General features: G+C 40.1%; 1 protein-coding gene across 2 annotated transcripts; it reads right to left on the reverse strand.

The window, feature by feature from the left end:
• Positions 1–794: 794 nt before the first annotated feature.
• LOC121635203 (male-specific lethal 3 homolog) lies at positions 795–11,887 on the reverse strand. Of its 2 annotated transcripts, none has more exons than XM_041978292.1 (14): positions 11,670–11,887; positions 10,369–10,451; positions 9,712–9,807; positions 9,430–9,524; positions 9,253–9,350; positions 9,023–9,151; positions 8,759–8,916; positions 6,076–6,234; positions 5,730–5,965; positions 5,106–5,195; positions 4,751–4,860; positions 4,537–4,636; positions 4,361–4,445; positions 795–1,914 (listed from the first exon to the last, which is right to left on the reverse strand). In XM_041978292.1, the coding sequence occupies exons 1-14, from the start codon at positions 11,766–11,768 to the stop codon at positions 1,815–1,817; spliced, it is 1,638 nt and encodes a 545-aa protein (XP_041834226.1). In that variant the 5' UTR covers positions 11,769–11,887; the 3' UTR covers positions 795–1,814. The 2 variants fall into 2 exon arrangements, with proteins under 2 accessions (XP_041834226.1, XP_041834227.1); XM_041978293.1 differs by lacking the exon at positions 11,670–11,887 and adding an exon at positions 10,757–11,172.
• Between the last annotated feature and the right edge of the window lie 1,062 nt (positions 11,888–12,949).

Raw genomic sequence — 12,949 nt, forward strand, 5'->3', positions numbered from 1 at the left:
TTTTTTTTAAGGCAAGCCTGAAACTTTTTAAATTTATGCTATGTGCTATTTTCATTTATTCACCAGTAACACATACTTACATCTTAAATCTCATCATTTCCCCCTTTATGATTCATCCAACAGTATTTGAATAGACCTTGTGATTGTAGAGATATACTCTTTTCATTATGCACTTTTCAAGCAGAGCCCTAAAATTAGGCACAGGACTCAAAGGGTTAAACACAATAAATCCATGGGAAATGAAAATATGGATATGGCTCTTATGAGTCATTCACATATGAATGTGTTTAATCTTGGGGAGAAAGATGTGTGATTTCTCTGAATATGTCAAAAACAAGTCCCTAAGTACCCCATCTGATGCAATCAATCAGCTGCTTCTTAGAAAGGTGCTTTAAGATTCTTCTATAAAGATCACGAGCAAACACGTTTCTGGCTACTCTGGCTTTACTTTGGGTAAATCCTTCACCTTGATTACATAGTGCCAGTAAATGTAATTAGGCTTGTTGCAAGCAGCTAAAAAAAAACACAAAAGAAAAGTAATATGTTGACAAAGTCAGCATATTTAACCTGCCAAAGGGAAAAGGCCCAATGTTTTAATCAGCTGTAGTCTGGTGGCATGCAAGGTCAAGACAGCTGATGAAATTCTCTTGTATTTTAAATCCAACTGCACGCTCCCAGCCAGCTGATCTTACAGTAAACAGGAGAGAAAAATAAACGGAAAGAATGAACATTTAAAGAGTGGTATGTCCAAAACTGGTATGAGGTTTGCTTTTTAGATAAATGAGCTGATAAAGTTGAGAGAACCCTTTATTTTAACTATGAACAAGGTTTAAATGGAAACAAAACAACTCCAACATGCCATGAAAAAAACCAACAAAATACGGTGCATTAAAAGTCCAAACTAATTGACATGTGTTGCATTTATTTACATTTTTACAGGATATTTTTTTTAGGTAAGCATTGGTGTTACCTCTAAAGCTGACCCCTATGTACATATACCTCCTAACATTTATCATTTATAGTCGGCTTTTCTGCTCTTAAACTGGTCTGAAACTAACTAAGAACATAAAACTTAAAATGATTTACAGCTGAGAAATGCTGCACTGCTCTTAAGCTCATTCCTTGTGTCTGCAGGTGGCTTCAGTGACAGGAATAGAAAAATAAAAACATTTGCTGGAGATAAAAGCAAGACAAAGCAAGAAAAATAAAGATTCTTTCCAAAAGGTTTGGAACTAGAAAAGAAAAAAGAGGTTTCTTAAACAGTCAGTAAACCAGAATTGTTCAGCAGTCAATGGTCCAATCAGCTGCATGGAAAGTGCAGGAAGTCACTCCTCAGAGAAGGTTTAGCTTCCAAAAAGCTGCACAATCCCCTCCAGAGTCTCCAAAATGAGTTTATTGGGAAGGAAAACGAAGAATATTTTATTTTAATTCGTCTCTCTTCTCCCCTCAATGAACACATCATCCAACAAAGTCAAAGCTGGTGTCTTGGTACGTAAGAAAGAAGCAACAATGAGGGTTAGTAGCGCCGTCTCTGAACTTTTTAGTTTAAATAGCCTAAAAAGAGGCAGCCAACAAGCAACAGAGGGCATGCGTCGAAGTAAAGGGGCACAGGGTGGGCCTTACATGCAGGATGGGTTAGTGGAATGATGCAAGCAACTGGTTCTGCAAAGCAAGAGCAAGAAAATGTAGCAGAGGATGGCCGAACTTGGAATAAAGCTGGCATTTATTCCTCTGAACGCAGGCCCAGACAAGCTGCAGGGGGGATTTAGGTCAAGGAAGAGACAAGAAAACCGAAGGAGGAGCCCACGCCTCCTTTAGTAAACCGGCCTCGGCTGTTTCATGTTGTAGTGGGCCTCTGATGCCAACACGTACGCTGACACGGGGAAAAAATCCTCATGGAACTCAGCCAGAAACCTAAAAGAGGGGGCGGGGGGAAGGAAGTAAAAGAAAAGGAGAATCTAGTGAGATATTCAGCGAAAGTTTGTGAGCCCTTCATGGGACAGGCGAAGACAGAAAAGCATCTCACATTATCCTCTGGTTTTCCTAGATATCCCTGCCTCATTCCAAGAAAATCTAAGACACGCTGCCCTCAGCTTCTGTATATATTTCACAGACAAAGCCCCCTTCATCCATCCCTGTACCACCAGCAGAAAACCAATCGCCGTCACAGACAGGACATGAGAATGACTGAGCAACAGTCAGATGGGGAAAAAAAGTGAAAAATCCCCCTCCCTTCCCTTCCTCCCATCTAATCAGTAGCGGGGAAAACTAATCTGGAATCTTCTTAGTATCCGCTACTCGGCCAAATCCTCTAAATCTTGCCATCTCATCTTAGCTCCACCGGCCTTCCTAATCTCAATGCAAACAAATTATCCTCATCAGAGGAGAACCTAACAACACTTTGACAACGAATAACAATCAAGAGTTTGCTCTCGAGTCTTTACAGCGAGTAATTAGGTTTGCATAAATGCAATCGCTTCACAGAAATCCATTGAAAGCAATAAAATGCGTTCCAACTGAATCCCCCCCCCCCATCACAAATATTTTGGTGTCAAAAAACATTCATGCGTGTGCTAATCTCAGCCGCTGCTAGACGAGTAATAACACAAAGCACAACACATGTGCACACTCGCGCTTAATCATAATCATTCTTGCAGGGAGAAAGAGGGAGCGAGAGATCAGCTGTGGCCAAATCCCAGAATGCAACGCACGTCAAGTCTTCTGCGACATCAATCAGTTTTTGCCCGCTCGGCACAATCTGCCACGAGGCTGATTACAGGGTAAAAAACGCCAAGTCTCTCCCAAAAGGCTCGGCCATTTCTCTCTTTTTTTTTTTTTTCTTTCTGTGTGGACACCGTCCTGCTGAGGCTCTGATGCCCTCAACATATTAATTAGATCCTCGGAAAACATGCCACGGTTTTCTTTCCTGAAAACAATCAATCCTGCATGAATTTATGGTTTGCTGCAAAAGAAACTGCAACTGCCAAATTAAATCGGGTTTTTTAGGCACTTTCCTCATTGCAAGCAACTCGTGGTGAGGAATATTCTATGAAAAGAGACGCAGTAGTCACTTGCAGCCTGGAGCCACTGAAGTGAATTAAAAGACCTCCTACCCCCTGACCCTTCCACTGAGATGCTTTTCTGAGGGAAACTGCTGATGCTTGTAGTATTGGTATTTAATTTACAGAGTGCTATAGTCACCATGATGCTTCCAAAATATATCCAATACAGACGATGCATCATATATTTAGTTGGAGGCTGTAATCCTTTTCCAATCCCACATAAATATGAGCTGTAACCATTTTCATGCAAGTTCTGAACCCCAAGTTTATGTATTAATAAATATTTTTTCGCCTTAATAAAGAAACAGAATGAATGCTGCTCTGCAGTGCAGCCTGCTGGCAGGAGGCGGTACTGCAGGTGTTTGATTAAAGAATGAAAAGAACCTAAATCCCTCAGGTTTGGGACCAGCTGAAGATCACTAGGGAGGATTTAAAGATTAGACTCCTGCGCTTGTGTAACGTCCACTCATCTCCCTCCCTCCAACACTCGCCCCATCTCTGGCTTCCCTCCATATCTGCATGTATTTAAGCTTCTTTTTTTTTTCTTTTACTGCTTTCAGGTTATTTGGATCTTTAAATAAATTTACACCTTTACATTTCCTTTATACAAGTATAAACTTACATATCCCTACCACATTTGTATAACACACCACTCTGTTCATCTATTTCCCTAATTCCAAAATAGAAAATTTAGGTTATTAAAATAAAACTACCAGGCAATGTAAAACTAACAGCCAAATTCTAAAAACCATGAATACGTTAAGATTATAAGTCTGTAATAACACTTTTTATGCTACTAATTTACCTACTATCCTCACTAAACCAGCTCAGCTCCTTTTTTTAGTACCACTTGGCTTGATTCAAGCTACAGAGGACCGTTTGTTTTTGTTCTTTTCAAACATGCTTGTGATTTCTTTTCACTTATTGATCTCTGGCTGCTCTTGATTAGATATCACTGTCAACTGTCAATTTAAGCTATATGAATGGTGAAAAGTTTGACAGGAAGTGGCTTCATCATCATTTCCAGATAAAAAATAGAGGTCTGTTAGCAACATAGTAGTGATAGTAATCTTTTCTTTTTTATTAGGAAAAGACGATAAATAGTAAATAAATTGAGGTGTTATAGATTTACATTTTATTATAGATAACTCTTGATGGCACTGGTGATACAGCTGAGTTTCAAGGGTTAATAAACTATGCTAACTTTTAGCCTCTCATATTTACTGTCCTGTTAACCTAACACAAAACAATTTTAATGAGTTATTCTACTTTCTTATTTAATGTAATGCAAGAACTACCTCAGAAAGAGTTCCAGGTGTTTGATCAGAGCGCGAAGATTTCTCTCCGGGATTTGCATTTTTCCCAGGATCTCAGGAAGCTTCACTGGAAAACAAAGTGAGCATGTGAGACGGAGAAGATGAGACAGCTGACGGTGAGATCGCCGACAGAGACGAGGCTGGGATGAAAAACCGACCAAAAAGCCGCAGGAGGTGCTGCGATCCGTACAGGTAGGAGGGTGGAGGGGGCTGGTCGTTCAGAGGGTAGTTGTCAGGAGTCAGCTTCCAGCTCAGAACCTGGTTAACACAGACAGGGACATCCACTTACAACAAAGGAGGCCATTTATCTTAACCATGCTACTGTCCTTCCATAAGTCACTGCAACATCCCAAGTAGCAGCATGATCATCACCTCATTAAGCTCATTGTTTCTACGGCTCTCCAGGCCATAGAAAGGCCCACTTCGCTCTTTGCTTGGAGTCAAGGGCAACGGGGAAGATGAGCCGCTGTGGACTGGAGTTTCTAGGTAAGGAGGGAACAAAAGAAAAAAACAATAATTTTTACATTGCATCTGCTGTTATTATTCAGCACGTTAGAGAACTTTGAAGGAACAAGGAGGGAGGATAGCACCATCTACTGGACGTAAGTGGCTACTACATGCACCAACAGCTTGTCTCCCATCTGCAGAAACTTTAAAAAATGGGGATATTTCTTAAGAATCGCACAACTGTGGCTGGAGGATTGTTGTATAAACAGTGCGAGCTTACTTCTGTCGAGGTTGAGAAAGAACTTGGGTTGTGACGAGGTGTCGAGAGATCGTCGTTTGAGCTGCGGGGAAGCTGTGGCGCTTCCTCCTCCTGTTATAGAAGCATTTATGAATGTTAAGAGAAGAAGTTACCATGAATACATTTCTAGAAAAGTTGCAAAGTCTTAAATTCAACTTTCAATTGATCCCATCTACTACTGGGTAGTTTAACCAAATTATCCAGTTATATTCAGACTCATCACATCCTGTTTCCTTCCTCTTACCATCTGGTAAGCATCAAACTAACACTTCCGGACTGAGTCGTTCCTCTGTGAAGTTTCCAACAGAGCTCAGAAACTTTCAACCATTAACAACCCCCTAACAAGTCAATTTGTTAAATCCTGACGTCTCTGGTTAATTTAATTTGGCCACTAGCTAAAATGTATGGTCAGTCATTTGTAATTATTTAAATTTATTCATCTTTTTATGTCGTTTTTATGAAGACCGTAAACTTTATCTAACAGACATATATGAACAAATCATGAGATAACAGATTAAAACGTAATGAATTTTAGGACATATTGACAATCCAAAACTATTTTAAATGTTTTTCTGTACAGTTTTAAATCCATAAAAACCTGGTTACCTCCGCTGCTTCCTTCAGCAGGACGGTCCCCACCTGATGTGTTCCTGGTGGAGCGTCTGAGTGACTGGGACTGGTATGAGATACAGTCCATGTCTGGGTGGCGCCGGCGCTTTGGAGTTGGGGCTGCAGCGGTGGGCGTGGTGGCTGATGTGTCGCTCAGTGCTGGCTGGCTGTCTGTGGACTGAGGAGTAGGGGGATTGTGTCCCAGTGGGCTCGGGCTGCGCTCTCGTTGAGTGCTGCGAGATTTTTTTTTTCAAAAGGGGTGAAAAAAAAAAAGACAAGTTTACTGGAAGATCAGAACAGCCAAAAGCAGTTCATCACATGACAGCTGTCAGAGCGCACATACTTGCTGGAGCACGGCGAGCCTTCGTTCATGCCGAGGAAAACCCTGGCAGAGCTGACCTTTTTGAACTGAGCTTGCTCACAGGGGTAGAGGAGGATCATGGGTAAGGTGAAGTCAAAAGTGATCCTCAAGCCATCTACCATTTCTTTACAGAGCTCCTCACTAAAAACAAACACAATGAAAGTGTAACACAAACTAGTGAACAAATTAAGAAGACGGAAAATCTTTAAAGACAAAATTCACAACTTTCTTCTTTAGCTTTTTAACCATTTACAGATTTACAGCCGTGGTTCCCAAACTTTTAGAAGGACAACTCCCAAGATAAACGCTGTTGTTTGCGATAATTATTTGTCCACTTTAATATTAATAATAATAATTTTTAATTTTTTTTAATCCAGATTCAGCTCTGCATCTGACCCATCCCTGGATGTCCTAGAGAGCAGTGGGCTGCCATGTTTTGGCGTTAACAAACCTACTTTAAAGACCCACTCCATTGCTTATTTGGATTTATTTAAAATGTTCTCAGTAGTCTTTAAATTGTGATTATGAAGTTTTTGGCAAAAATCACAAAACCTGTTCCCTTTTCCAGGACTCTGCTTCTGCAGAGGACCAGTAGCTCATTAGCAATTTGCCTCCGAGTTGTGGGCGGAGTCAGCGCAGCTCAGTGCCCTGCCCCGTTGGCGCCTAACATCCCAACCCTCTCGTCGTCGTGCTGGCTCTGCCTGCTAGCACACTGACCGATCATTAGTGGTGCAAAAAAAAAAAGGCATGTAGCATAGAAGCTATGTTGACCCATGTCTTCCTTGATGTTTTGACTGCTAACCAACGTGTGGTTTATTATATTGTGATGAATGAGAAACCTAATCCATTGCTCTCTCACAGCAAACTTTTTCGGTAAATAAGCTAATGTGACTAGCAACCCAGTACTGCACATACGCGTCGATCTGCCATCTCTTCGTCCTCAGAGTCAGAACGGGCAAAGAGGGCGGGGTAGGAGCTTGTGGCCCCGCCCTGTGGGGTTATGACGTGTAAATGAGGGTCTGTCTGAGCTCGCCTTTTTTTTCCCCACAAGGTTTGTCCTCTAGCGTCATAAATGCCACATGGACATATACACATGAAAAAATTTAAACCATTTGTCTGGTTTCTCATGGTCTATTGGTGTCAAACAAAAACAGAGTTTCAAATCTGCACTTTCCAAGAAAACAGTGCTAGTAATTTTTTTTTTTTTTTTTTAATCAAACCTTGAAACCATAGACTGTATATAAAAGATGACGGAGCCTCCATGATGTCACCTGTAGGTTTCTGAAGAGCAAAAGTGAAGCTCGTTGGACGGTTCCCACCGCCGCCATCTTGGTAGTGTCACAAGTGTCGTCATTCTCGGAAAATCCAAAAATGGGCAAGGAGGTGGAGCTGAGAGGGGGACTGTGAAGGTGGGGATGGATGATTGACAACCATCAAACTCTGAGCTGCCTGTAGCTAAGAGCTAACCCCGAGAAATGGTAGCTGACCAGATAACGGAGGTAGGCGGGCTAAAGTTAAGGCACACTGTTAACCGGCTAAAAACTGCAGTTGTGCTACACTCTCCCTTCTTGTCGAGGATATTGGATACCTGTCAATCAAAAGGACACGCCCCTAATTATGCAGAATTTCAAGATTAAATAACATCCAAACGGATGAGTTAGAAAAAAATTCACCCTCCTCACAGTTGTCATGAAGGTAAACTTGACCTATTAATTCCTAAAATGGAATTTTGTACCAGGCTTTAAACATGTTTATTTCTGCTGTGAAGCTGGTCTTTTTAACATAGGAATCTATGGGGATTGACTCTTTTGGAGCCAGCCCTAGAGCTCGAGGGGTAAAATGCGATTTTTTGCACTTCCGCATTGGCTTCACATTTTATCGGCGGAGGATGCCGCTTGCTTAAAACGCAAAAGTAAACTGATCATGCTGGAATGATCGTAGACCTCTGAGGGGTATTATGTTTTTAAAAAAGAAAAAAAAAAAAAGAAATTCTGGTGTGAAAAAAAAAAAAAATCTGATTTTATTATTCAGTTCCATCGACCAGCCCTACATGTCAAGTGAAACAAGCGCACCCTGAAGAAGATGAAGATAATTTGCTCTGTCATCAGTTATCTAATATTCTATTGGCTGGAGAATGCTTGACAGACAGCTCATTCAGCAACCCGAGAGAGAGGAAAAAATATCCAAGAGCAGAAGTTCAGAATGAGTCAGAGTGTGAGGGAAAGATACCAAGCTTGAGCACAAGAGATTTGAACCAGCAATACTAAACCTGAGAAGAGGAGCAGAGTTTTTTGAGTGTAATACATTTCAGTGTAAAAACAAGAAATCCTGCTCTCAAATCAAACAACTGCACTCTTGATTAAAGATAAGGAAATTCCCCCACACTCCTGTGGATGCTTCCATTGTTTGCAGCAAGGATCCAAACAAACGTAGCAGAACGTTGACATATCCTTACATCTGCTACTTAGTCCCAGAGACACTGACTTATTTGGTTGATTTGTTTGTTATTCAGAGACTAAACTCAAGCATTTTTATCATATAGTTTTAGAAGAGCTCTCAATTAATGTTAGATATGCGATTTGTGGTGAAAACGTCCCAGAAGAAAGAACAACTTTTTGTTTTGCGCTAAGTCAAATTTCTTTGCATCCTCAGTATGAAGACGAACCTTTTCTCTGGAGGGACTGGCTGTGGACTGCTGCTCTGCGTGGTGCTCTGCTGACGCCTGTACCTGTCATTGGCCATGAAAGCTTTGTTGATAGCAAAGTGCTTGACATATGACTCCAGGATGTGCACCACGTTTGTCTGACAAGGAACCATGACAAGCTAGGAAAGGAAGAAAGAAAGGGAGAGAAGAGAAAATAAATGCCTCAAGCCAGTTCCATTTGATCCAACTTAAAAAAAAAAACTGAATCGAGCTGTCAGATTGTACCTTTTTCCTCTTGTTGATGTAGAAGCAGTCATCCTCCAGTTTCTTCTTCAGAACATCAGGGATGTTTATGTCCACGTGAACAATCTTCTCCTCACACTCCCTCTTCACATTAATATCTGGCTCAACCCTCTGAAACACAACAAAAGGAATGGAAACATAAAAAGATGAAGCTTCAACTTAGAAGTGACATGAACTAGGAAGCTATATGTTAAAGTGGAGATCTATTTTACCATCTTGTTGATATCCTCAGAGAAGGTGCTGTCCCCACTATTTGAAGATTCAGGGTCAGAGTTGTCCCCTTCGCTGCTCTCTGAAGTGGAAATCAAGCCTAAAGACAGAAAACATGAAGGCTCAGTTTGACCGCGGGAGGGGGCAGAGGTGAAGAGAAGATACAAGAGATGTCTCACACGCGTCATCGCTGTCGTCCTCTTTAGGGAGAGTCTTCAGAGAGGATTTACTACCAGAGTGACGGCGTCGCCTCTTCGTCCATCCCTTTCTCTTCCTGTCGCCAAGAAAGGAAGCACAAAGCACCAACTTTCTGTGTTGTGTTTATAGATAGAACAAGGTCTGGCGCACATTGTAGCAATTTAAATGACGGGTTTCGTTAATGTTCATCAAATTCCTTAAAAAAGGACTGTTAACTTGTAAGATGACAACTCTTTTTATTAACAATTAGTTTGCAAACTTACATGCGCCCTAGAGCTTTGCGAGCCAGTTTACGTTGCAGTTTACGGTTTTCTTCAGTGTCCCTTAGGACATGATCCTCTGCAGCCCAGCGATCCCAGCTGAACAAAGAAAGACACTGAAAGCATGCACTCAAATATGCAACTCAAAGGTCTGCAGACTTTTTGACTAAAGCTTAAACACATAAATGCCACAAATGGGGAGGATTTGTTGTGCAATCAACTGTGAAAACATTAAAAAAAAAAAAAAAAAGAAATCAAGGCATTCTTAAAAAATAAGACAAATAAAGACAACAGAGCAAAATGGTTTGCTGTAATACATAAAGACAAATGAAAACTAGAAAAAGGGGAAAACTGTGTCCAGCATGTTAGATTTTGGGTAAAAATTAAAGTACAGTATCACAACCAACTGTAGAGAAAATAAGCCATTTATAGTCTGTGCAACAGCAATGTTTTTGCTGCCATGTGACGGAATAAACACCTCCAATAATGCTTATTTTATCTTCAAGAGGTCAGGACCACTTTAGAATAACATTAATGGGTGTATTCTGCATCGGTTTTGGCATGGATATGAGAGCATTCCCTCTTTGGCAATATAAACGCACAAGTTGAAACTGTAAAGTTTGCTTCAATTCACAATTAATCGTTGCAAATTATGTTTACCTTCTGCTCCAGCCATTGAAGTGAATCAGGTACTTGGGGATTCGTCTTCCATGTTCATCTGTACCTATCAAGACATCAAGGACCTGCAATATAAACACAATAGGGAGCACAATCAATTGCTAGGACTGGAAATACAAATGTTACAACCGTTTCGAAAGTAGCTCAAATTGTGATAAGAATAAACAGCATAAATACATAAACAATGCATAATTTGACACTAATGGCACAATTATTAAATTTTACAGATGCTAAATGTCAATCTGTTCAAACGAACTTGTATATAAATACAGGTTTAGCTTCATTTGGTTTAAAAAAAAAAAAAAAAAAAAAAAAAAGGTAATTTTTAAAGTGTTTTATAAAAGATTTCACACTGACAGTAGCTCCGTACCTGTAATTGCCAAAGACTGTCAAGTTAATGAAAGCTAATAGGTGATTAGCTAGAAAAGTCCGAAACGCTGCTATGTAGCAAACTGCTTTTCATGCACGGGGGAGGGGCATATATAGATTATGGTTGTGGTTTTTATTCACACACACACACACAAAGTAAAAACCCTTTGCACATCAGCTCCAGTATGTTGCAACTCCCAAAACATGCATTTTTCGGACAGTTAGCCAGCCCAGATTAGCTAAAACCACGCTTTATTAGGTTGCTTTTCTCTCACCAGCTCCTTAGCGTTAGCTTGTTAGCTAGCTGCCTCGTAGAAGCTGTGGGCTATAAAACTACTCATTTTCGAAAGCAGCGTTTTTTCGTTTATTTCTAGAAAATTATAGTATCTCCCGAGCTAGCAAAGAAAGGCTGTGAATTAGCAGTAACAGATGACGCTGTTCACTTTGACCGCGATTATGTTCGGGTTGGTTTGTTTAGCTCAGCAGGGTCGGTGTTGACATCAATTTGAGCCACCTCTGAACTGTTTTACTGCTTCAAAAACGTATGGTTTTTTTCAGATAGAATAAGTAAATCCATTAGTCAGTGTTTTGTCTTTAAATCCACGCCAAAAAGGTTTCCTGGGAAGCAGACAAACTATTATACTTAAAATTTCGGGGTTGTGTTAACTTTTTTTGAATGACGTCCTTCAGCCACAAACATGTAATCAAACGTACCCGGAAAACAATATAGCAATCCTGATAATCAGCCAGCGTTATGTTTGTAACAAATTGTACTTTTGTGGTATCTCTCTGTGGTCAAAATGGCCTTCATGGTATACAATATCTTATGGAAACGACACACTTTTCCATAATCAAATACTCCTTTATAAAAGTATAAACATCGAAGAGTCATTTATGCTTGCTCAGTTCATTACCTTAGCGTCATACAAGACTTTAGCCTTTGTAGGGTCGGGTTCAAAGCAGAGGACTCGTTCTCCTTTGTGAAACTGGTATTTAATTCCCCGCGAATTCATTTGTTCATGACGACCCGTGGGAGAGGAAGCATCGATCTGAACCTTAAAAACTCCTTAACCCTTTCCTTTCCCGCGAGGGGGCCTAACACAAAAACATGCTATGGGAAGATGGCGCTGTTCGGCAAACAGATTTTATTGATGCTTTCAAGGACTGCTCGAATTTTCTGCCTTTCAAGTAAGTGGGGATTACGGTAAATCACCCTCCTTGTAGAATGTGCTAGTTATGCACAATGGTGGGACACGGTGGGTTGGGTGAAATCATTACAAAGTAGACCTGTTGGTGACAAAACCAAGTCCGTAAATAAAAATACCACACAAAAGCGACTTTGTGAAGTACAAAGATTTTAAAATTTTCCACACATCACAAACCTGAAAGCACCATGACAAGCACAATTATAGGTAAATAGAAATGGCCTTTCACGGATACCGTAATAGTGCAATATTAAACATGAGCCAATAGATGTCAGGATAATCAAATGGAGTTGACATAAAACCCTAGTTAATGCTAAATCACTTATCTGGTTCATTTTGTTTAATTCATTTTCATTCAACCTGAAAAGTTAAATATCATGTTATAGTACTGTGCCACACTAAAACAATATATAACTTGAAATTAATGGCACAGTATGCCTGTATGGATCACATAGCTTATTTATATACATTTTTGCTTTGGTTAACTGATTCTAGTAATACATTTACCGTCTTCCCTTAAAAAGCCAAAACTACATGTGTTTATCTCTGGTTCTATTATACAAAAAGACAAAAAGTGCAAACAGCTCGAGCTATAACTTTTAGCACTTTTTACTCGATATCTGCACATTAAATAACCTGGGGATTATGTATCCTGTAGCTCAGAGGCTCAAACACATTGTGTTGATATTCACAACTATGGGAAAGTCCTTTTCCTTAAGGCAAAGTAAAGTGAAAAAAAAAATTCACCATGTCTCAACTATCTAATCTTTGCCTATTTGAACAATATGGTGACCACATAGTGCAGCATGGGGATGCAGTTAGACAGATACATTGCTGAGGGGTAAATAAAAATTCCAAATGGATGTAAAGCCTCGCATGCATTTGTAGACATTTTCCTTTAATCTTATAATTTAATCTCTTAAAGGGATCAAATTTGTTTGCAGAAGTAAGAAAGCTGGACATATATTCTGTTTTCAATATTAAAAGGT

Source organism: Melanotaenia boesemani, chromosome 24 (assembly GCF_017639745.1).
Source record: "Melanotaenia boesemani isolate fMelBoe1 chromosome 24, fMelBoe1.pri, whole genome shotgun sequence".
In the NCBI taxonomy this organism is placed as follows: Eukaryota; Metazoa; Chordata; class Actinopteri; order Atheriniformes; family Melanotaeniidae; genus Melanotaenia; species Melanotaenia boesemani.